The sequence below is a fragment of the Ascidia mentula genome, chromosome 3 (genome assembly GCF_947561715.1).
Source record: "Ascidia mentula chromosome 3, kaAscMent1.1, whole genome shotgun sequence".
NCBI lineage: Eukaryota > Metazoa > Chordata > Ascidiacea > Phlebobranchia > Ascidiidae > Ascidia > Ascidia mentula.
Genome location: NC_138568.1, coordinates 13,596,144 through 13,620,315, shown reverse-complemented (window position 1 = coordinate 13,620,315; position 24,172 = coordinate 13,596,144). Strand labels below are relative to the sequence as shown.

Here is a 24,172-nt window from a genome sequence, read left to right as displayed (position 1 = left end):
ATAATTCTTAGTGCTGTCAGGTTATCTTGTATTCCTGGTGCGGGGAATTCGTACAGTAAGTGCACATCATGTTGTTGTATGTGTTAAATTTAAACGAATAATTTTTGCATTCCTTGTGATTGCTGAAATTGAAAAAAACACGACGAGAAATTTGCTTCACGTGAGAAGTCTTCACATATGAAAACCCGACTCATGAAATTCCTGATCAGAAATCCTGAAAGAAATCGCCGCTATGTTCACGTTCCTGCATAAAAACACGTTTGTTTTCACTCCGAAAATCAAATATTAAAAATATATTTTAAGGCAACCCAAGCAAACAGAGAAGTGGGCCTGGCAGTTTAACCACAAGAAATCTGGGTCACATGGAAAATAGTTCAGAAACACTGCTATATTATATATATATATATGTTTTTTAATATTTGTTTAAATCACAACAGAATTGCCTAATGTCTGAATTATGACATAAACAAAATCTTAAAATTACGACTTGAAAACAATAGACGAGAGCAGTTGCTAAATTTGCTGTTTATTGCAAGTTTTCAATTGCATTGAAATCGCCTCGTAATGGAGATTCTAAACTGAGATGAATGATTTCAGTGCGAGTACGAGTTAATTCACAAACACAGACACTCCACACACTAATAGCAAGATATAGGAATAATTACAGCAACGCATAGCTATAGCACTATTCTTCAACTTTCATTTTTAATACTTTTGCTTTACAAATAGGTAAACTTATGTAACTTCTTGAAAGGAAATCGTTTCAGTGTTACTCAAACCAACTTCTAAAACATAAAACAAAGTCTTCTGTTTACAAAGAAAAAATCCTCGACACAAAAACACAGGAACCAGAGAACAGAACACATTTGCGTTTAAGGCTTGCATTGCTAATGCACATGTAGTTGCAACGAGCCACAGTCGACATCCAGTCACATAGTACAAGTGGTGTAACAACTACATATACACAATTATGCACTTATATGATACCTCTACACGTTGTTGAAAAACGCCTCGAAAAAATCGATTGCCGAAGTCAATGTTAAACCACACGCGGACAAGGCCAATCAAGGGGCATCCCCGCTTTCTTTTTGATCTACCTCGTCCTGTTTGACTTCACTTTCCTCTTGTGGACTCTCGGAGGCTGCGATCATTTTACTTTGGGCTTCAAGGTCATTTTCAATCTGTCGTTGTTTTGCGGTTTCTTCATGTTCGATCTGCGCCCAAAAATTATTTAAGCCAAAAAAAGTAGCAATGTAAGCGTGGTTTCGCGCTGTTATATAACTATTAAATGAAGGTAATCATACAACAACTTGTGGTAATCAAGTTTATGAGAACTTGTTACCAAAAGCATTGCTTCATCCATTAGGAAATACAACACCCAGCGCGTTAAAATCAACAACTTTTTTATCTCGGCTACACCAAGTACAATCTGGTGACAACTCTCTGTTTCAACAACTAACCTTGCTCTGTTCCATAATTCGGGCTGTATTGATGGCACAGCACACGTCATCACCATCAGCATTGCTTTCAAAAGTGTAACACATCAGTTGATTGGACGACCCGTGCTTAGCGATGAAACCAAGCAATCGTGGGTTATCGGCAAGTGTTTTGGATCTTAGCACTGACGAAGCTGGAAAGGTTTCCCTGTTGAACTGAAGTAATAAATACATTTGGTTAACTGAAAACAAATAAGAGTGTGTAGAGTTATCGGCTTTAGCAGAAAACGATTTTTTTTCCATGGACAAGACATAACATAATCTGGCTAAAGTGAATAAATAATATCATGAAATGCTGCTAAAAGTTACCACATACTACCACAAATGAAATTAAAAAAAAACACAAACACTTGCAAGTAAAATTTACCATTAGTTTAAAAAAATATAATTTTTGAAGCACCTGAGTTCCTGGATCCACCAAGCGAATTGCACAATCGCTAATAGCCAGATGAAGTTCGTTCATGCGGAACATTTTGTGATAGGCTCTTGCTGCCATCACATGACAAATTGTTTCGGCAATAGCACTATCCAGGTGAGAATCAGGGCTAACCTGCAATGTTATGATTCATATAAGATGGTAAATATGATTGGTGACTAGGAGACTTAAGCATGACTTTGTGCAGTTTATTTAAAGCGATGCTTTATGGTAGCCAATATATATGTATATACCAAGCTCTTGTAACTTTCTGTTTACTGACCTGTTTGCAACCTAAGAAGCGCACAACAAACATTGCTTTAAATGCAGCTTCTTCGGTGTCGATCACTGCTGGTTCATCTCCTGTGAAAGGATTGTGTCTTGGCTGATTGCCCTCAACTATAAACATAAATTACATAGCTTTTCTTGAAATCAGAATTTTAACTTATGTTAATGAGACTGATAGAACCAAGAACTTCTAAATTTGGGGCTGACGACAAAATTGTTCATATATAAACTAGAAGTTGAATGGTATCATATTTAAATCCCCCCAAAGGTAATATTTCAAACACTCAAATATATTAATGAAGAAAAAGTGGTGAAACAGTAAACCTGCAGTTTGAGAAGAAGGATCTTTTTCATCAGAGTCTGCTGGTTTTTCCTTCAAAAAACATGTGGAACATCAATATTAGTTTACAGGCAACCTAACAAAAAGCTTAAACGTATCTATTATCACTTAATTATTTATAAATAATGCATCAAATATACGCAGTTCTGTGCAGGTAGTGATGAAAATAAAATACTGACTAAAACCTAGTCAAAGTTAAATTAAACGAATGTTCAGGCACCCAACAAAAAGTTTTTATTAAAAATAGCCTGCTGATTTACACAATAAGAAAACATTGAAGCCTTCACAAATACTAGTGTTAAGCAGTAGCTTATTGCACTTTGCTTGCTACAAATGGTTGTGGTTTAATAAGTAAATGATTTAAACATACAGAGATGCTGTGAAAGCAAACCTGGGGTGGAGTCTCAGACACAGGGGATGGAAGGTCGAAGAGAATTGGTTCATTTTGGTCAGGTTTTAAATCAAAGCTGGACTCGCTCGCTTCATAAGGAGTTGATGTGGAATCTGAACGACTTTCTTTCACTGGTTTTTCTTCTGCCATAAAGGATGTGGCAGCCATTTTCAAACGCTCAAACATAGATGGACGCATGTTTTCATGCCTGGCTTCGAAAGAGCCTCCTTGTACTTGCTGGTATTGGTCACCTGATTGTGCACGTTCTCTTGGAGCGGTTGCTTGACCTGTGATTGAATCCCACAAAAGACTTCTTAACTTTTTGCAATGGTCAATGTCCAATCAGTCACATGATAAAAATGAAATTTATCAGTATCTTTATACAAGTCATTTTAATGTGTTTCTGCTGTATTGCTGTTAATGTATGGATTACACCCAACAAAACTTACCTGAATTAACTGTTACATATTACATGAATATTTCATATACTTGCATCCAATCAATTATATTTGCAAACTGGAACGCACATACCTGGTACTAATTCCAAACTGCTCTGGGAGGCAGAAAGATTTACATCAGGGGGACCTTGAGCTTTCAGAGCCTTCATTGCAGCTTGCCGGGGATTATCATGAAGATATAAACCAGCTGCAATGTTTCGAATGGTGGCACCCCACTCCTCACATTTGTGCCTGCTCTCAGCTTGCAATGTAACTGTGTGTCTGCCATCAGATGAAACAATCTGTTCAACATAAATACACCATACATTACATTACTGAAAGCTCTTCTGGTAATATCTATAAATATTGACATAATAATATCTATAAATGTGTAAGACCACATCCTAATGAAGGCTGCTGCATAGTAACCGATACATCAATATTTATAAACAAGGGCGTATCTAGCATTTTGCATAGGGGGGGTCCAAAATTTTTTTCTGGCTTTTCAATTGTGTACCGCTATGGAACACTCGACATGAGTTTTTGCAGTAGTGCTTGCGCCGTAGTTTTATTACTACTACTTTCAAAGAAAGGCTTGGATTTATTTGTAACCAAAAGGGATCAAACGTGGGCTTTATCAAGAAACGTTATCAAGAAAACATACAAATAAAAACTATTTTCCAAGCAGTAGCCTAATAATCCTCTTCGCACCTAAGCGAGCGCTAACAGTTGTTTTCAAGGATGCGGTTTTTAGATCAAAGTTAATGAACATTTCTGGTTTTTACACGGATTTTTACCAAAAAAATACAGTGGCGTTTGTTTAGCTATAAAAGCAGACCAAAATATTTCACAAAAGGTGGGGTCCGGACCCCTACGTCCATGTTTATAAATATTATTACCAGAGATTTTTCGCATTGATACCATACATCAGTCTAACATCACTTATGTTCAATATGTCAAGAAAAATACACCTGAAAGACATGTTTTCTATCATCTATATCAGCAAAGTGTATAACACAACCATCCAAATCCATGAAAAGTTGGCCAGCTAGCTCCATTTTTGATTGCATCATTAGGTTTCCACCTTGAGTGAAGAAGTAATTTCTGTGCCACTGGGACAGGATCGTACCACGACTAAACAAATATGGAAAAAAATTATTATGTACAGCTTTACACTAGTTGATCAATCCAAAACAATAGTTTTATTTGTAGCTTTAAAGAGGTTTAATTCACAGACCAGAGCTTCCAATAATTCTGACCTTTTCTGAAAAGTCACCGCATGCACATAATGAATTTAAGCCGTAAATTTAATTATACCTCCTGTAAAACAAGTAACCACTGGTTTGTGTTCGGGCGCGGTCGACAGGTAAGTCTGGAAAGTTCATTGACACTGGAGGATCAGGAATATAAGCGCGTGTACTTGCAGCATCGAGGCGATCCATCTTTTCTACATACAGCTCCCGACTTTCATCTGTTTCCTTTTCAAGCCTTCAAAAGTGTAGTAAAATAGGTGACATACAAAGTTAGTTTAGCAAACAGCTTATACTATATAGAAATGTGTATGTTTATAGCATAATAGATCTACCACTGGCAACTAACTTATACTACACTTACTGTGTTAAGTCTGATGAGAGTTTTCCTAAAACCTGTTCCAGTTCAACTTTGCTAACTTCAGATCCCATGCGGAAAAAAGCAATCTGTAAAAAAAATTTGTATTTAATGCCTTTTTTACACGACTTTGTGGACAGTGTAACAGTGATGAAAGCAAGGTAACCAAATTAAAAGTTATTGTTGAATTTAATATATCTCTATTGACTACCCCGAATTTTGTGGTGTGAGAATAGTTTGGATTGTGTAAACATTGCAGTCATCCATTTTTATTTTGTTCAGACGTCATTAAAAGTTAATTTTCTTGCCACAATGCATAAAGTGACAAAAAAATTGTAATACACTAGTTGTGATTGAAAAAAATATATTTACAAACCTGTGATTGCAAGTAGCAGATAACCGGACGCAGCAGACCAATTTTTTTCTTGTTTTGAAGTGAGTTGAGACATGAACAATACAACATCGATGTCTAAAATAAAGCGTCATTTTACAAACGCCAAGCAAACTGTTTGAAAAAGTTTTGGTGAAAATTTTACCAACTCTTTTAAATTTTCCAAATCCATACAAAAAGAACTCATTTATGTAGAGTATTATAAATAAGTAAAAACAAGTTTTAATTAAATTTTGTATTTATATACATATATAAATGTGTGTCCGAAATATACTAACATTGTGAAAGGACTTTCTGGATGCATACAATTGATCTGTTGCTTCTTGTGCATTCTAAAGCAGAACAGTTGATTTACACAATGCTCAAATTACATACAGAATAATAACAAATCACAGTCGGGGAACGTATTAGTCAAACCTTTTCACTATGTTTCCGTTTAGAAATCTTCGCAAGTTTGGCCACAGCTTCCTCATGCAATTTATCACTTGTTGCAAAACTTGATTTAAGTCGAAGATATTCATTTAAATCTTTGTTTAAAAATCTGCACAGATAAGGGATTTGTTAAACCTTCAAAAATGCTGCTAAGTTTATATTAATACTCACTGGGATGTGTGATAGTCCATGTTTTCTGACAATTGAGTTTGCAAAACTGCATTGTAACTTGATATCTGAAAACAATTTTCCAACATAACATTTTTTGATAATTTTTTACTACGTTTTATATATGGCAAATAGGCAACTTGTCAAAATTACAAACAATTGCTGTCTGTAATATTTTATAAAACAACTTGTGCTAAATACTTAATAACTTATGTACATTTTACAATGAGATTTTACCATTTAGAAATTTTCTGAACCATTTAGTACACAAATGATTAAACTTATCATACTTCATCAATGTTGGTGACTAGTTGTGTTAGTGTGGAACCAATGACTTCATCCTGATTTCCCACAACAAATTTCTGATAATACACAAATACAAAGTTCTTTTTAAATTATTTTAACCAATAGATAAATCAGTGTTACGCAAAGTGGAGCCAATAATATGAATTGTGTATAAGCTGCAACAGACAGTTGAGGCCTTTTTAGGTCGAAACAGTGGCCATCTGTCTGCAGCTTATACACAGTGTTACAGTTAGCTTACCACTCCTTGGAAATCGCGAAGCTTGTCAGCAAGATCTTGTGTGGCATTCGTAAGTTCACCCTATACAATATTTCAGGTTAGCAAATACGTACATATGTACAAAAAATACACAGGTATAGGACATGCCCAAATGAAGGGAAAACTAGTTTGTCAGCACCATGTTTCCTTAGTTAGTTTATTTATACTCAAATCAAACCATAATATTATAGAGATGTTGAAACTTGCCTGAGCTAAAGTGACTCTTTTGCAAGCAGCGTGCAACTCCTGGGCATATTGGAGCAAAATTTCAGAATCTTTTTCGTACACTCCGATTAGCGCTCTTGTCTGACGTTAAAATACAAACATGTCAGGATGCACAAATCATTTCAAAAATATGTGTGAACAACCTGTGGACTATCCTCCAGGCAGTCTTCAAGTTGCAAAAGATCTGCGGCCATCTTACAACGTATCCTAACTAAAGACACTGGAGATTACTCGTTGCTTCTAAACGCTTCAAGCATTTACTGTACGTGTTAAAATTAGTTTCCTGTCTCTTTACTTTTTACTCTTCTCCATTCCGTCGGTCTGTTTTGGTCTAATTTCGAGTAATCTGGTCACGTGAATCTAACGTAAGAAAATACGCCGGGATTTTTTTTCAGCAAAAAAAGAAAGAGGTAAAACATTAATTTTAAACTTTTGTTGATTGGCAAGGTCTGCAAAAAAAGTTAGAAAAAGAAACTTTGCGCACAATATTTACTATTCACATATTTCTGCTGTTTGTTGTTTGTTTTTGGGTTCACAAAACTAAAGTATATATAGCCTCTTCGATTCTTATTAGCGATAACAATTTTGTTAACAATAAAAAATCCCACTGGTGGGAAAAATGTCAATTTTTGTTGAATGTGATCTTAAGGCCCGTTTACACTACAGACGATTCCTTGTTTGTTTTATTGTGCGCGTGTGCTGAGTTGTGCTGGGATGGGATGTGCCGGTCTGTGCTAGGATCTGCTCGCTTTTGCTCGACGAGCATAAATTCGGGCACAGTTGGGCACATTTCGGCACACGTTGATGCGAAAGTGCAAGGCGAGTCTCTAGTTGTGTAGTAGTTTAGTTCCAAAAAAAATTCTGAATATTGTTTTGGGGAAATATCAACACGAGCGAAGAGAAAAAATAAGTTGGGTCTATAATACAAACCATTACCTAAAAGCAGCTCCCTCAAATAGTCCCTGAACAAAAACGTTTCATATGTTCCGTACCTTTGTTTATTTTTCTTTCCTTTACTACTGTTGGGTTTGTGCGTTTTTCAAACCCGAATTTTTTTCACCTAATTACAGGGGCAGGGCCAATAAACTTATTCGCAGCATGTGCAGTTGTTGCTTATAATAAAGGGGCCGGATGATTTTGTTAAAAGGTTTGGTAGTCTTGCATTTACGCGTACACAACATCAAGTAAAGACAAGCAAGTCTCAGACTGGCACCAAGCTGGCTGCAGGTCCCGCCACCGACGGTCTGTTCTTGGACCCAAGTTCGAACTGAGACCAAAACCGAGATCAGGATTAATCTGTGAGACCAAAAGTTCTAATCTATGAGACCAAAAGGCATGATCTGTTTATTTATGGAAAGAGTCGCAAATATATTCGACGACATCAAAGACGATCGAGACAGTAACAAAAACATAATTGATGGGATTACGCGACGAATGAGACTATAAAGAAGAAGTAGCGCATGTTAAAATACGTAAAACGCAAGCGAGAAATAACTAGCGAATGCGTGAGAAAGACGGGGTGTAAATGTAAAAGAGATGAAAGCTGTAACGAAAGACCAAGTTTAAACAAAATATTAATAGGTACTGAATTATGACATGCTGAATTGCCAACAATAGCTCCCAATAAAATTTAAATTGACCTAAAAGCGTTGGTGTGTGCAAATGTATTTATAGATGTTTCAAAGTGCCTTGATCCTAAAAAGTTGGAGTACCCCTGCTCGAAAAGACTAACCCCACTGCAGTTTCTTTTCAAATTATGCGTTTGTGATATTCATGTAACCGCCGGATGTCGCCCTCGACATTTACATGGTACGGCAGCAATATAGGCCAAGGTCGACCGCCCGTCCCTAATACCAAGAACAAAACCCGAAAAGGATTCCTCTGGCCAGGATATTTAAGGTTAAAATCCCATTACTGAAAAAAATGCTTTAAAAAAATATACCAAAGGCTCTCGACTTCCGTATTGCAATGTATTGACTCTCAAAATTTATTGCTGTAGTGATCAGCCTGAAAAAAGTAATTAATTTATAAACGCAACTTGTTGATTTCATGGCGCTCACAATTCATTATGCTTTTGTTTGTTTCTTTTTGATGATGATGATTTGCTAAAACCTTTCAACAAAAAGAGCAAGTGGAATAAACCTAATTGCGACTTGTCCGCAGGAAGCCAACAAGTTGCCTTTATAAACTATTTACATTTTTCGGACTGATCACTTCAGCACGATTGTGCTTTTATTATTAAACTTGACACATTAAAATAATAGGAGAAATCACAAATCGTTGAAAAACATTTTGACGTAAAATGACCATATTAATCCCTGTTGAAAGCCGCATTCGTATGTTTCCATCTTGCATTTAATACCATCATAAACAAATTAAGGCAAATACACATAATTTCTTGAGGTTGACTTCATGTAGAGTTCAGAAAATATCGGTTTTAGTTATAGTGTAAAGTAGCTGAAGGTATAGAGGCCCAGCTGGTAATAGGTCCCACTAGTTATATATCTACATGCTTAAGGAAGCAGTGGTTTCTTTTTATCCCGTTGCATATTGTATGCATACTCTTGTGTTACTGTAAACACAAATATCAAACCCGAACCCATGTTAATTTATACCAGAAGATCACTTAAATTTAGATAATTTTCAGTTACCAAAATTGAAAGTTTTTGTTGATGAAATGAGAAGTTCATCACGATATATCAACACAAAGGAACTTGTTTAAAGTATATTAGGAATTACCATAAGATATAACTTAGTTTCGATCGCGTATGTCGAAGCACGATGACAAAAACGACTTGACGATATAGTTTCTTTTTCTCTCATCGTTAATGTTTGTTTAACAAGGGTCTGTATATTGATAAATATCCAATGTGTACCAACATTAACGGCCAACGATACTAATATTATTCCAACGGGCGTTTTCGAAATTCAAGGGTTGGCTTAGGCTTATCAAGATAACAAAACTCATGGGAAAAACAAACTTATCTCAGTGTGCGTGGGCGGGGGAAGGGAGGGAGGGAGGGGTGTTCAAATAAATGAGTCATCCGAAACACACAACATTTTCCTATCCGTATTGGTAAAATGTTACAAAGGAAACAAGCTTACGAGTCGATTTAAATTTATTAAGTAAAATAGCTTTCAAATTATACTTCATTCTCTTTAAATTTTGTATTTGTTTTGTTTGACAATTACTAAAGCTGTATTACGGTTTCACTACACTTGTTTTCCTTTGTTTGTGATCCATCTGATGCAAACAGGCGCCACAGAAGCGCCGATAAATTATCGGCATGAACTGTAACGCCAATCAGCAATGTTTATTGCAAAAACCTGGAGCCTCTGAAAAATCCAAGCTATTCGAAAAGGAATGCTTGACTTTTACATAAAGACATTATTCAAAAAGGTTTGGCTAGGTTCGAATAGAATCAAATCATGTGTATGGGTTGCGACAGGTTGTATGTGACGAAAGGTGGCCAACCGGCCGTGCTTTTAGATATTAAAAAGAATTAATTTATACAAGTTATATAGAAGTCCAGGTCACCAAATATAGTCTGTCGTCAATGTAAACGTACTTTTCTGAGAAGATGATTAATCTTTAATCAATATCGCGTTTATGTCCACAACTTGTCATTTATTTATCAAGGAAGTGTGTTTGACCAACTCCAACGTGTGTCAACTTTAACGACAGTTTGGTCACTGGTATTCCTGAGGATGTTTCCGAATTGTTTGTCGATTCTCTCCATCACTGTCTATGAAAAATTCAAAGAAACTATAGCTATGTATGTGTATGCATTTTATTTCACGAAAATGGCATTCTTGATTTTGGTGTGTTTTAAGCGTTTTTGTTGATAAGACAAGGCTCAAAGTAACATGGAAATTATTTAAAATCATTGAGTTGCTAAAAGTGTGTGTCAAAATATTGTTTATCGCTTTCTCAGCATCGCTCAACGATTAAGGCATTTACTGTTCTGTGCATTTATTCAAATAATGTAAGCAGTTGTCTGTTCAAGGCTTCAAGAACATGCGACACAATTTCTGATGAATTGCAATTTTATTTTTGTCCAAAAATTAAAGCACACAATTTGTCCTCCTTAACACAAATGGAACAAATTATCCAATTGCGTTGATGGGGTTTCCACTGACGATTCCCTCCTTAAAATGTTCTATGAAATACATGATTTAAGCAGTAGTGATTCATGTTGATAAATTTTACGCAAACAATCGTTCAATCGTTCAGTTTTAAAACCAAGGCATAATGATGATAACGCACTCGGGGTAGACAACTTACGTGGTGACATCGGTGTCGATGCGATAAACCAAATTTGCCCAGGGGCCCCCTCTTCCAGAATCACCGCATTCTGAACTTGCTCCATATTTCTTGTACGTCTTTATTGCATCACGTGACCCAGCACACCAACCACCGTTTTGTAACGCAATGATGTTGTATCCCCTCGCGTGAGCGGCTTGCACACATTTGGCGACGGCCTCTTTACGAGATGAGTATGACCCGTCGAGGAATTGATCTATACCCTCGAGGGTTGGGATAGCTCGATCTGCAGTATCTCTCCAACATCCAAGGTGGGCGAGTGACACTACAAAATGCAACACTTTCACAATAAACAGTTGAACTTTTGTAGTAACGCATTTTCTTGCATTGCAACTTTGGCCTAACATTTTACCTAAATAATGGTTATTGCGCGGACAATTTGTATCGAGTAAAATCATGTCTTACCTCTCGAAATGCTTGAAATTTCGTAAACTTCATTGGCCCAAGGTCCACCCTGGCCGTCGGCTTTGCAAGCAGTGCTTTCTCCATATTTCCTGTAGGTGTTTCTTGCATTGGAAGAACTTGCACACCAACCCCCGTTCTGCACGCGTATATGTATGTATTCACTTTTCCAAAATAGTTTGGGTTTTTATCATTGTTTTCTATATATATGTTTGTAAAGTCATTGGAACTATAGTGTTCAGAATAATTTTTACTTTAAAAAATTGTACCTGGATAGCAAATACGTCATCGCCGTTGTTGTGTGCCACTTTTGCACATTTAGCGATGGCATTTACTCGATCAGTGTAGTCACTTCCGTCAAGTATTGGGTCTCCTTCTCTCGGTGGAATTGCTCTGGTTGCTGTATCTTTCCAACATCCCAGCCTGTTAAGCTTGACTAAAAAAATGTATTAACTGGTGAGTATTTTTGTGAGTTTATACACAACTTTGTCGGGTTTGTAGCAATTCGTACCTGGATAGTATGTATCTGCGTTGGCAGATGCAAACAACATAACGGTCAAAACAAGAAACTTCATGATGTCTTCTTTCCAAAAAGATTTTCAATGTACACGTTAATTCCAAGGATTCCTTTTCAACTTACCTTCAGGCCGGGTTCTACTCAAATGCGATGAAGGCAAGCCAACTCTGAGGTCTTTGTACCCGACTAGTGTTTGAACAATGGCAGTGTATCTTGATTTACTAGATATTCGGAGCAGGGCATGCCTTCGCATGACATAACTACTTTCTGTTTGAGTTCAACGGATGTTTTATCGTCAAGTGATAATTCTTATCAGCGAGACGATTGGAATGATCGGCAGACGATTCAAAATGGGAAAACCTAACATTAGAATATTAACTGTAACCTATTATTGAAAAATGTGCTGCACTTTTGAAACAATGTATTTAGTGAGCTAAGTTGTTTCACAATCATTCTTCCAATTTGAAGAAAATCCTGCCTGCAATTCGTTTTCCTGTCAAACACGCATGGTTTAGTTGAGACATGGATAAACTGCGGTCCATCACGACATGTTGATTGTGGACTGTTATTATTTCATCCCCAATACAAGGAAATAGTCCCAGTATATCCTGGTTTGGTCAAAGATACAAAAGGTTATCGTATAATATGGTAAGAAAAATATTATCAAATTGACTTGCAAAACACTATATTAAACATAATAAATGTTAACAAGCGGGAAGCCCTGATTTTGAATTAACTTTTCTGAAGGTTACATTGTAATGATTTTCCAACGGTGTAAGTGGGTCAATAAAGAATATATTACCACAATTTACCTAAAAACTAAAAATACCTGTTGTATTGAGTGAGTCGCTTATCAACCAAAATGGGGGGTGCTTACAACTAATTTGATGCACATGACTACCATTAAACAATAATAAAACAACAGAAAAAAAATAAACATTTCATTGATAAAAAAAAGTTACAAAACTATCATACTCTTCCGGGGCAGTCCAAGAATGTGAACGTGATGAGCCGCAATCATCAGTTCCCGGCAAAATCTTCTGCGACGAAAACCGGAAAGCTCGTGACGTAACAGAAAACGTTATTGGTTAACCACAAAATTTGACATACTTATGAATGCAAAGCAGAAGGTGTAGTGAAATAAAACAATTGGAAAGATTAATGCAATTTACATCCTAAGCATCCATTCAGAGAACCCAAATATTAACATCAAAACCGAATATTGACAGCAAATACTACATTTCATATGCTTTACTTGAATGTAAACAAAGGAGCTTTTTGAATCGTGCATTGCCGTTACAATTTATACACGAAATTAAATTGCAGGGAAAAAATACTAGCAAATTTAGCGCCACATAGGAAATATGTCGCTACAGCGAAAATACAAACCGTTATTGGGAACGGCGAGTGTAGTTTACGACAAATATGAATATTTATGATGTCATAATATGTGTTACGCTTCGTCCTTTTGACTGAAGATGCGGATTCAGCTTAATCCGAATCTTTTCTGTTTTGACACATGCCTTATCCGAACTTTTTGTCAGACGCAGGTTTTCCGACTTAAACTCCCTACCCCAAGGTATTTCCAACTTTTACATATTGAAATTCTCCAACTTTTACATATTGAAATTATTTTCCGCCAAAGATTACTGAGGCGAAATAATAATCTTACAACGCTAAACACGAGCCGCACGTTGCTTATGCCATATAAACACCTTGTGTTGTAATGTGTTATGATAAGCTGAAACAAGCCATAACCGACAGTGCATCAACTTAATTGGGCATGAATAGGAAATGGGCGCCAAAAATATTTACGGTATATTGAGAAGGGGACTGACGTTATTTTGTGCCTATCCGCTGGGGCCGGTCACCAAATTCCGGAAAACATACGACACGTTGTTTGGGGGACAGCTCATATGATTTGCTAAACAGCTGTTTCTAACCACACAAATATACAAACCAAACGTTTCATTTACAACGAGTTTTATGCAATTTCACAACCTACGATTTTAAATCATTTGATTAGGGCAATTAAAATTTGCCAAACTGGAAATGTACAGCATGGCAAGCACCAAGTTTTGGATGTCTCGCCTGTTTTGACGTGCGCTAATCTAGTTGCATTATCTTTGCGTTATCCGCAATTGAATCAGCCGCAGGACAATGCCTTGATATATCTCATGGCGCAAGTTCGGTATTATGGCGAGATTCACACATTTGCGTTGATATTAGCCTACAAAAAACATAAAATTACGTAATTTCAAGAGTAAACGCGGTACAAAGCAAATGATTAAAGGTGGTGGAAAATATGACGCATTTCACCAATTTTGTAAAATTGTGTATTTGTGGTTTCAACGTCTCTTATATAACATCAAATGTCTAAAAATCCAATGTTTCCCAGCATGTTTAATTGGAAGTCTCTTATAATGTTTTTATTTACATTGCAACCGAGTCACTAAAACCCAGCTGAGTTAGGGATTTGGGGATGCATCAAACAGTTCTTATCATAAAGCTTATCGTCAACGGAACGTCGCCACGTTAGAAGGTCGTTAGTTCATCCTGTGCCAACTGCTTTTACGTACGAGCGTGCAATTGCGTGCCGACGCAAACTCCCGTTACGGGTCAAAGATCAAGTTGATACGACGCTACAGGGTCCGACGTGCCCTGCGGCAAGGCGACGTAAATACGTCCATCTAGGAGAAAATTCCGACGGGAACGGTTTTGTTTTTGCGTGCTTTTAACTATATCGGGCTCACTGTTTGTTGTTTTGACTGAAAAGTGTCCCTTACACTCTGCGGCAATCATCGAACATTGCTGCAAAGCACTTTTTTGCAATTTTATATCGCTTTTCTGACACATTGTTCTGACCATGAAACGTAAGTACACGAACTCTCATTCAACATTTGATATTTTCTTCCTGCAACCAACGTTTTTCCAGCACTACTTGTTGTGCGTGACATAGGTGAAAACTTCACATTTAAAATTACATTATAAAATGATTTCGCAGTTTATACTATCATGCTGTTTAGCGAAACACGTGTTCTTTAAAATGAAACTGCGTTTTGACACGTTGTAATTTTCAACTCTTGCCCAATGCCTATTTTGTAAAACAACACATTTTTTAGCATACAAATGTAGTATTGTTGTTGTAGTGTCGCTTTATGGTTCGGGTTTATGAAATGTTATGAAATATTTTATTAAAGAGACACAAGAAGGCGCAAGCGTGATGAAATCCTACTTGTTGCGTGACTACGTAGCGAAAAGTTACCTGTTTGGGGTAATCACTCTGCACCATGTCAATAAGCTTATTCAATAAAACGGGTCACTACGAATAGTAATGATGAATTTCTATACTTAGCCTCTTTTTTCGGATCACTTACAAGGAGGAAATGTGAAAGGAACAAAAATAGAAGAAAACATTTTTTTTTATTATTTAATCAAATCATGATGTGGAGTAGCTCAAGCAATGACCATAGGGCATTTCCACATACATATCAGAAATCTTTGTGCTATTCTTTGTGTGGCCAACCCCGCATAGCATCAACCGCAGGAAAGATGGTATCAAGATTTTATTTGTGACTCGCAGGTATATATAGTGAGATCGCGTACCCCTAACTGACAAAGCCGACTGTCGTTGTCTGGGCTAAGATCGGTGACGTCAAAAGTTGGTTATAAACTTTCATATATTTTAAGAATAAGAAATACTTGACATAAAGTTTATATTTTTATTACATTTGTTGTTGTAACTTTATTGGTTCTGCAGGATTGCTGCAGTAATTTTGCTCGAGGTTTCGCGTAATGTTGTTTCGTATTGAAATCGTTTCTTATTATTTGCAGTTCTGGAAATAACTTCACAATTAAACGTAAGACATGGCTCTTTCAATTACACACAGTATATTGATGACGGCAATATTTTTGTGCTGCTATAATGTCATTCCTTTATCCGCCGGTTCGTGTTTTCGCGAGTTCAGGCAGTATTGGAAAGGAATGGGAAAAATTACTGTCGGAAGAAGTGCAAAGAATTTACAAAAGGTGTTGAAAGTGCCGGGACATCCACATGCGGTAAGAATCACATTTATTCTCCTAATTTAACAAGTCATTTGTTCTCGAAACAATATAACGTGAGATTGCTTTCAGGTTAAACTTCATGGTATAATGTTGTGATACAATGCTTTATGTGCAGATTTTTTTCATTTCCGATTCTACGTTCCAAACAGGGTCAATGTACGAATTGCAACAAATAAATGACATTTTCACGTAAGTACCCAACAAGCAGAATTGTTTGTATCTATTTACTTGTATATAAACGCGACTATACAGGTTTATTTGCATAGCAAACGCATTTTTTTCTCAGGTTGTTGCGAACCATTTTGAAAAATGTTGTTTCACATAATGCGGACAAGCGCGTAAGAGAAGCGAGTGATGAATTACGATTTTCTTTGGACAAAATTATTCGCCCTTCCTGTGTAAGTTGAAAAAGTTAGAAAAATCTTTGTGGTGATGATTAAAAACAATTCGACTTAAAAGCTGATGCCAAAACGTCGATCAAATTGTTTCTATAACTGCAGTCGAGCATTTTTATAGCTGTTTTACAACTATGACAGGTGATGAAAAGGAACTTCAGGTCTATACGACGATTCAAGCACAAGTGCATTGCAAACGTGACAGAAACAGCCCTGCGTATTTACTATCATTTGAAAAGCCCAGGAAAACGCCCCAGTTATTTGCCCACCGCTGAGCAGCTATGTCAAGGCAGTCTACTGAGCTGTAATTGTTATATGTATAGGGGGTGGTAACTGAGGAAAAATCAAATATTTTCTTTTACCAAAGTTTGACACTTTCCTGTAAAACATGTTATACATTTATATTAATTTATATTGCATTGTGTGTGCTTTTATAGCAGAAGTTATATTTTGATATTTACGTAACTTATAAAAAATGTAATTTGAATGTTTTTTGTTATTTGTTGTCTTGTGGTTGTTGTAATATTTATACTGAGTTACTTCTGCATTTTGTCTTCAATCTTGTGCCTTTTAAATAAAAACAATCAAACAACAAAAAAGCTCATCGTGTTGACCAACTTCAAGTTACCGTATTTTACGGACCATGGCGCACCCGATTATAAGGCGCACGATCAATTTATGAGGAAAAAAAAGGATTTAAGTTGCGCCTTATGGTCCGTAAAATACGGTACTTGGTAATGGTAATCGTGACATTGCTGACATTATCATGAGAGTTCCACTTTACTTCATCCGAGAACTCATTATTAAATTTTGGCAAAACCACGCTACTGTTTTATGAACGAAAATCTGTAGTTAAGTCAACCCTACTATGACGCTGCACAGTTTTTTTAGTACTTATAAGCACATACCCTTTGGAGGTAAATTGACGCACCTTAGGGCTAAAAAAAATTTGCCAACTTATGTCGTGTAGTTTTTGAAGGTTTATATTTTGGAAAAACCATCAGTTATTTTTACAGTATTTCTTTAATTCGCCACTGTGGTTTTATGTTTGATACAAATTCGTTCGGGTTTGTTTTTCAAAATCCCTCATTGCTTTCACAACTATTTTGCAAAATTAGTTTGTTAAAACATGGCTGCAATTTTGTCTTTAAATGCTTGCAGGGGGTAAACTGGAGAAAAATGTTGGGAACCTATTTATCTGGGACTTTGACCAACCCGGAAGAATTGTTCGATCCAATCGAATCCGATTTAACCGAGGGGGGAAAATGGCGATTTGTCAATTGAGTGATTACGGTGTTACTTATGGAGCACAATGCATTTGAGAAACCTCACTAACTAGTTGTTAAGATTCAAAATGTAACTGAAACGCATTTGAATGAACGATTGAAGCAAAAAATACACCCGAATCCTGGTTATGACATGTAAAACTTGCTTTTATTCTCAATGACCGAAAATCCGTATTAAACAATCGTGAATGTCTAAATTAAGAAAAAAAGCAAATTGTCCGAAACAGGCAAATTTTCAATTTCCAAGTTCCGAAAGTCGAGTGGGTGGTATTTTAACCAAGAATATACGTTCATTTCTCAGCAACCACTTTTTTAAAAATACATTTAATTTTTCCAGTAAATTACTTAAGCATTTTGCTTCTCGATTAATTTGAGAAAACTTTAATGAAGAAAAAATTAAACGGCTTTTGATGTCCTATGAGCGTAATTTAAACATCCGGTAGCAACTTTTTGGATTTGCTGTAAAAAACTTAAAATTTATCAGAAAGGCGACTGTCACTCAGTCAAAAAGACCGAGCAAGTTCTAAAACAAAATGAGCGATATTTTAACTTTATCTGTGCAGCTATTAATAGCATGTTAGATTGGTCCCTTTTTTGCAGAATTAAGGTTGTTGTTGACAGGCCTGTGACTGACTGTGACGCATTTCACGTGCATTAATGGTCAATGTGGCGTTTCTGACCATCTTGTAATGTAACCGACAACTTTTACTTGACCACATATTACAGCCAACCTTGGTGGACAGAGGCAAATTACACTTTTTAATTGAACATGATATAGGCTACAATATATTTATCTGCAGAATTGTGCCCCACACACAGTGGTTGATTTTCCAAAGTCTAAAATAACCCCATAGAATACCATGATTTAAATTATATTTTGTGCATGCAAGCTTGACCAAAAAGATGCAGAGCACAACAACATCAAATGATGCCTGCTTAAGCATTGTGCACAGTCTAATGTGCCACAGGTAACAAGTGTTTATTTTGGCATTAAATGAATATTTATTAATGATCTGGTTCTCATTTAAGAATTTCTAATTCCTAATAAACCCTAAACAAAAGTAGTAACATGTAGTAATTTATTCCCTAAACTTGAACCACAGAGCTGTTTTCTTTAACTTTTCTACGATGTTAACATGTGTTTTGAATTATTTTTCAACATAAAACTGTAAACTTTTTAAAACTGTACCATGAATAAAATTTTAGTCAAGTTGGTTGATTTTTGTGGTGCAGGCAAGGAGGTGAGAGTGAAACATTCGCAAAGCGTGCCATTGAAAGCTTGGTGAAGAAACTTAAGGAAAAGAAAGATGAGCTTGAGAGTTTGATAACTGCCATTACCACAAGTGGAGCACATCCTTCTAAATGTGTCACTATTCAACGTACACTCGATGGAAGGTTACAGGTGTGCAAATTCAAACTGTCTATTAGCTACTTGTTGCTGCTATAAATTTTGTGTTGATTGTATAACTTTGCATTTTGCAGTAATGTAAGTTCTGTTTGCTTTACTAATGGACCACATACCCAACTGTTTTTGTGTTTGTATGATTTATTTGGTTGCATAACACTAAAATGATTCATATGTAATTAATTATATATTTTATCTTTTCTGGTGTACAATTATATGTAAAAAATGTGTGATATGTTTTATAGGTGGCTGGTAGAAAAGGATTTCCTCATGTTATTTATGCTCGATTGTGGCGGTGGCCTGATTTGCATAAAAATGAACTGAAGCATTTAAAAATTTGCAAATTTGCCTTTGATTTGAAGTGTGACTCAGTATGTGTTAATCCCTACCACTACGACAGAGTTGTTTCACCTGGAATTGATCTATCGGGTTTAACATTGCAACAAACAGGTATTTGATCTCGATAAGTTACATTGGCTTTACAACCTTTTTGAAGTGGTTATATTTAACTTTTAAAATCGTTTGATTTAAAGGTCCACCTGCACCTTTAGTGAACAGTGAATTCCAGGGGGAAGCACAGAACAGTTGGATGGGGCCAGGAAAGCAAGAAGGAATTGCCCAAACATCTGCACAAACTGTTCAACATCCAGCTGTTGATGGGACAAAACCAGGTTCATTTTATTGATATGTTCTAACTCTGGGTTGTTCATATTTGTTAATTAATTGTTAACTTAAATTTTACAGTTATAAATAGTTTTGATTTTGATTTTCCATGAACAAAAATTATGTAAAATTTTTTCTTTTTTTTGAGTTTATTGGTAATATAACACAACCATGCAACGATGCAAGTCATAGCTGGGCAACAATTACAGTGTACACACTTTTTTGTTAAGTTTAAACACATGTATATAGAGAACAACCATACCAGTATTGCTACTCAAAACAAAATCAGAAAATTTCCCAGAAAATCTGTGACCCCCTACAAATATTCCTAAATTTTTCTATGGTGTTGTCACCAGCCACCTTTTTCTCTAGATCTGCCACTGAAACAAAATAATAAATTGTTTGACTATGTATATACCTTTAATTTTTTTATTTGATTGTTGCATTGTGGCAGCAGTTACATAAAAGGTGGGAATTAACATTGATTAATTTTTGGCCACCTTGATTAAGTCATTTCTATAATGTTCATGTTGTATTTGAACAAAAAGGTTTGCTAATCTCATTTTTGTTGTTTTCAGGGGCATCAAATGGCTTGACTGAGGTGGGTGGTCCTAATTCAATGCATTTCAGTCAAGGAGCGTCATTTCATCCACCAAGCAGTAGTGCTAATGTGAATTCTAACCATTCTATAGGAAGTGCATCACAACAATTAATTCAGTACAGTCAACGAAGTATGTATAAAAGCATTTTTAAGTACATTAAAAAAATAACTGTTAAGGTTTCCATTTTGTTCATGGTTACAATTTAACATGTAATAAAAATTTATACTAGTATATATATAGTTCTGTTTGTTGGGTGTCCAACTGGATATAGTTTAATAGAACTTTTTCTGACCAGCCAGCGATGTACAGTCTTTATAGATGGTCGAAAACTTTTTTTAAGATGATCAAATTAAAATTTATACTTGTTTAAGGTCAGCAAATGTCATGGCAGTCTGGTAGTACTGCCCAGTATACACCTGATATGAACACGTCTGTAAACCCACCATACTACCCACCATCCTCTGATGTTTCCTACCTACCAGTCTCCACTCATCCAGGTAGATATACTATGGAAAATGTCTTTTTTTTTTGCTTGAATTAGGTTGATAACTCTTTTTTGTAATAGTAAGCAACATATTGGTTGAAACTGGGCATTATTTTTTTGTTGGGAAAATAAGGACACTACCTACAAAACAATTTTACCGAAATTGCCATCCCAAATTATACCTTTAAAGACATGCACTTGTTGAAATGATGTATTTTCTGGTAAAATATCATTGTACAATCAAGTTACCAAAGATATTTTATATGTTTTTGGACAGTTTTTGAGCTTGAGATTATTTTTTATTTTTGTCAATCTATCTAGGGCCTGAATTTTGGTGTTCAATCACGGCTTATGAGATGGATGTTCAGGTGGGGGAAACATTTAAGGTACCTTCATCTTGTCCAGCAGTTACTGTGGATGGATATGTTGATCCATCAGGTATTGTTGCTTTTTTTGTTTTAAAATGTTCAGGATTCATGCTTGGTTTTTATTCAGGTGGAAACAGATTCTGCCTTGGGCAACTTTCCAATGTTCATCGAACTGAAGCTTCAGAAAAAGCAAGGTTTGTTTGGAAGTTTATTGATTTCGTTTTAACTTTGTATCTTTAGTTTTTTGGTTTTACCCAGGTTTCTTTGCATTTCAATTTAGAAAGCCAATGCTGGAATTTTGACTTTTCCCTAATGTCAAACATAAATTTATATACCAATTTCACAAATTTGCACATTGGATTTTTGCAGATTGCACATTGGAAAAGGTGTGCAGCTTGTATGTCATGGGGAAGGAGATGTATGGGTGAAATGTTTAAGTGACCATGCAGTATTTGTCCAAAGTTACTACCTTGACAGAGAAGCTGGCCGATCTCCGGGTGATGCAGTGCACAAAATATATCCAAATGCCTACATCAAGGTAAGAACAATAACAGTATTATGCACATGTCAATTTTAGTGCTATTCCTTAACAGTCTGCTTCCTTTTTGAAAACTAAAGATTTTATTATCTTCATGATGTTTAAAACTTCTGGTTACACCAATATTTGTCCCAGGTTTTTGATCTTCGTCAGTGCCATCGTCAGATGCAACAACAAGCACAAACTGCTTCAGCTGCGGCAAATGCCCAAGCAGCTGCTGTTTCAGGGAACATACCTGGACCAGGCTCTGTTGGAGGCATCGCCCCAGCCATTGGTACGCTCTAATGCCAAAATTTATTCATGTTTGTCGATAAAAAAAAAACGTTTTGTCCATGCACATTGAATTTGTTTCAGACAAATTTGTAACAATAAAATTTGTAGTTACATTGTTCAATAAACAATGTTGCAGGTCTTCCTGGCCTTTCAGCAGCTGCTGGTATTGGTGTAGATGATTTAAGAAGGTTGTGTATTCTTCGCATGAGTTTTGTGAAAGGTTGGGGACCTGACTACCCACGACAAGATATTAAGCAAACTCCATGCTGGATAGAAATACAACTTCACCGGTGAGTATTTTGTGCCAAACAAATTAAAGTAAGAGCAGCTCTTAAATGCGACATACTCAGACCCTTGCCCAAATTTACTTATCACAATATGTTTGTGTGAATTATTAATTATTTCCATAAACAATTATTAAAAATGAATTAATTATGAAAGAAAAATGTTAACTTCTAGAAAAAAAATATTTTGTCAACTCAAAGGGTATAATATTATATACTTTATATATTTTCAGAGCTCTCCAGTTACTCGATGAAGTTCTTCACACAATGCCAATAGGAGAACCTCACGCCCATGACTGATGTGTTAAAGCTGTTTCAGCTTGAGTAGAATGCGGCCCAAGAGTCAACAGGAACAACGTGTCAAAAAATGTTTGTAAAAGTAACCAGGTGCCAATAGATTCTGCCTGACATTAAGTCATTCAATATTTAAATGTTTGACCAAAAGTAATGCTGCAGCATTTTCTGATGTAAATTTCTGAATCAAATTTCTCACTGCGTTTTTAATCGTGTTCTCTACAACATATAGTACCCCCTCCTATTCTCGACAGCATCTCGTTTTTTTGCAGCAGTACATTGTTTACCCCTGTCAAGTTTCGCATCAGGGTTTGCACTATTGTCAATATCTTTTCCTATACTGTCGTTATCTTTGTCAACCCCAGCCTGAACTTCGTGACTAAATTTTTTTGTGAAATGAAGTATGTTTGAATTAAAGTGTATTCGAATTCGATAAAAAGTTTCATTTTTATTTCGGCCAAAATCAAGTTTATGCCAAATGTGTATGTCTGGGTTGTAACACTGTTTATAAACGTGAAATGTTTTTTCGTCCAAACGTTTTTTTTCTGCAATCATGCCAAAAACATCAGTGCACGTATAATAGAGCTCCAGAAATGGAATGTATTTCGGACAACACTTGACCAGAAAATTGGAATAATTGCTTTAGAAGACGTATTGTGTTCAAATAGTTGAACGTGTTTTGTCAAGTACCCTATTCTTCGCACGTATTTAAACAACCTTGGGACAAAGTACGTATAGTATGTTGCAACTTCAAAATTAACGTGTAAATACTAGCGGCTTGTCAAATCAAAAGTACATTTTGCTTTCTTATTTGGAGTGTTTCAGTATTAAGCAACGCACTGCCAGATGGGGTTGGATTTGTTTCCAACTCAATCCTTGTTACAAGTGGTCTGTCTGTATTTCGCGTGTACATACTTTATGCCACATCTCCGTTTTCCTTACATCGCGTTGTATCACTAGTTTCACGTCACCCGCAGCAGCACGCCCTTTTTGACAAACCGGATACGTTACGTTTGTCTTTTTATTGCGTCATGATTTGTGGTAGCAATAAAGTGTCGCGTAAACTGAACAAGCAGCGAAGAAATTTGGTTGTTCTGTCGTGTTTCCAAACTTATGGGATACGTGCAGTGGTGGGATATAGTGGTTCGTGAAAACTGGTTCTTGGAATTTTATGACCTCCGCGATCCCTTTGTTCCGGTAAAAAGAATCGGATGTTGAAATATTCGAATCCCACTACGGAATGCGTAGCTAAATTTTTTTTTTTTTTTGACTCTTGTAAGTAAACGTTTATGAAAAAAAATGCTACAGCACCTGGCGTTAGATTTTTCAGTTTGCTTTTCTTTCTATTGATAAAGTCGAAATTCGGAAGACAAGTTCTATGCAAAGAATAATTTTTGTTTTTAAAGTGAGCAGCAGTTAAAGTTGGGTCTCAATAAACAATTCAGTCACAACCGCCAGCGACACCAACCTGGTGCAACGAAATTCGATGCGACACAAAACGTGTTGAATTATTCATGAT

The 24,172-nt window shown here is 36.1% G+C and overlaps 3 protein-coding genes across 3 annotated transcripts; 1 reads left to right on the top strand and 2 right to left on the bottom strand.

Annotated features, from left to right (window-relative positions):
• Window positions 1-38: 38 nt before the first annotated feature.
• Window positions 39-7,180, bottom strand: LOC145893831 (DCC-interacting protein 13-alpha-like). The gene is made up of 20 exons (XM_082982192.1): window positions 7,020-7,180; window positions 6,897-6,964; window positions 6,736-6,834; window positions 6,511-6,570; window positions 6,257-6,328; window positions 5,970-6,034; window positions 5,784-5,907; window positions 5,645-5,698; window positions 5,352-5,444; window positions 4,982-5,064; window positions 4,685-4,855; window positions 4,339-4,501; window positions 3,462-3,669; window positions 2,931-3,217; window positions 2,524-2,572; window positions 2,195-2,310; window positions 1,897-2,046; window positions 1,461-1,652; window positions 1,098-1,214; window positions 39-244 (listed from the first exon to the last, which is right to left on the bottom strand). Exons 2-20 carry the CDS (start codon window positions 6,945-6,947, stop codon window positions 206-208), a joined length of 2,193 nt encoding a protein of 730 aa, XP_082838318.1. The 5' UTR covers window positions 6,948-6,964; window positions 7,020-7,180; the 3' UTR covers window positions 39-205.
• A 3,682-nt stretch (window positions 7,181-10,862) lies between these two features.
• LOC145894758 (uncharacterized) lies at window positions 10,863-12,129 on the bottom strand. The gene is made up of 5 exons (XM_082983404.1): window positions 11,991-12,129; window positions 11,749-11,915; window positions 11,483-11,618; window positions 11,039-11,342; window positions 10,863-10,913 (listed from the first exon to the last, which is right to left on the bottom strand). The coding sequence occupies exons 1-5, from the start codon at window positions 12,052-12,054 to the stop codon at window positions 10,904-10,906; spliced, it is 681 nt and encodes a 226-aa protein (XP_082839530.1). The 5' UTR covers window positions 12,055-12,129; the 3' UTR covers window positions 10,863-10,903.
• A 6,392-nt stretch (window positions 12,130-18,521) lies between these two features.
• LOC145893972 (SMAD family member 4-like) lies at window positions 18,522-23,716 on the top strand. The gene is made up of 12 exons (XM_082982393.1): window positions 18,522-18,710; window positions 18,976-19,144; window positions 19,393-19,597; window positions 19,681-19,818; window positions 20,389-20,541; window positions 20,784-20,909; window positions 21,218-21,334; window positions 21,392-21,458; window positions 21,634-21,802; window positions 21,938-22,076; window positions 22,212-22,365; window positions 22,593-23,716. The coding sequence occupies exons 1-12, from the start codon at window positions 18,646-18,648 to the stop codon at window positions 22,657-22,659; spliced, it is 1,569 nt and encodes a 522-aa protein (XP_082838519.1). The 5' UTR covers window positions 18,522-18,645; the 3' UTR covers window positions 22,660-23,716.
• The last annotated feature ends 456 nt before the right edge of the window (window positions 23,717-24,172 follow it).

What these genes read in the sequence shown, in the direction of transcription:
- LOC145893831 (XM_082982192.1), bottom strand. Translation starts at nt 6,947, where the DNA reads ATGGCCGCAGATCTTTTGCAACTTGAAGACTGCCTGGAGGATAGTCCA. An exon ending in AAAGAGTCACTTTAGCTCAG is followed by an intron (nt 6,571 to 6,735) that starts GCAAGTTTCAAC and finishes AATATTGTATAG; the next exon opens with GGTGAACTTACGAATGCCAC. An exon ending in TCCTTCTTCTCAAACTGCAG is followed by an intron (nt 2,311 to 2,523) that starts GTTTACTGTTTC and finishes TTATGTTTATAG; the next exon opens with TTGAGGGCAATCAGCCAAGA.
- LOC145894758 (XM_082983404.1), bottom strand. Translation starts at nt 12,054, where the DNA reads ATGAAGTTTCTTGTTTTGACCGTTATGTTGTTTGCATCTGCCAACGCA. An exon ending in CGCAGATACATACTATCCAG is followed by an intron (nt 11,916 to 11,990) that starts GTACGAATTGCT and finishes ACATTTTTTTAG; the next exon opens with TCAAGCTTAACAGGCTGGGA. An exon ending in ATGACGTATTTGCTATCCAG is followed by an intron (nt 11,619 to 11,748) that starts GTACAATTTTTT and finishes ATACGCGTGCAG; the next exon opens with AACGGGGGTTGGTGTGCAAG.
- LOC145893972 (XM_082982393.1), top strand. Translation starts at nt 18,646, where the DNA reads ATGCAGAGCACAACAACATCAAATGATGCCTGCTTAAGCATTGTGCAC. An exon ending in ACCAGTCTCCACTCATCCAG is followed by an intron (nt 20,910 to 21,217) that starts GTAGATATACTA and finishes CAATCTATCTAG; the next exon opens with GGCCTGAATTTTGGTGTTCA. An exon ending in ATCCAAATGCCTACATCAAG is followed by an intron (nt 21,803 to 21,937) that starts GTAAGAACAATA and finishes TATTTGTCCCAG; the next exon opens with GTTTTTGATCTTCGTCAGTG.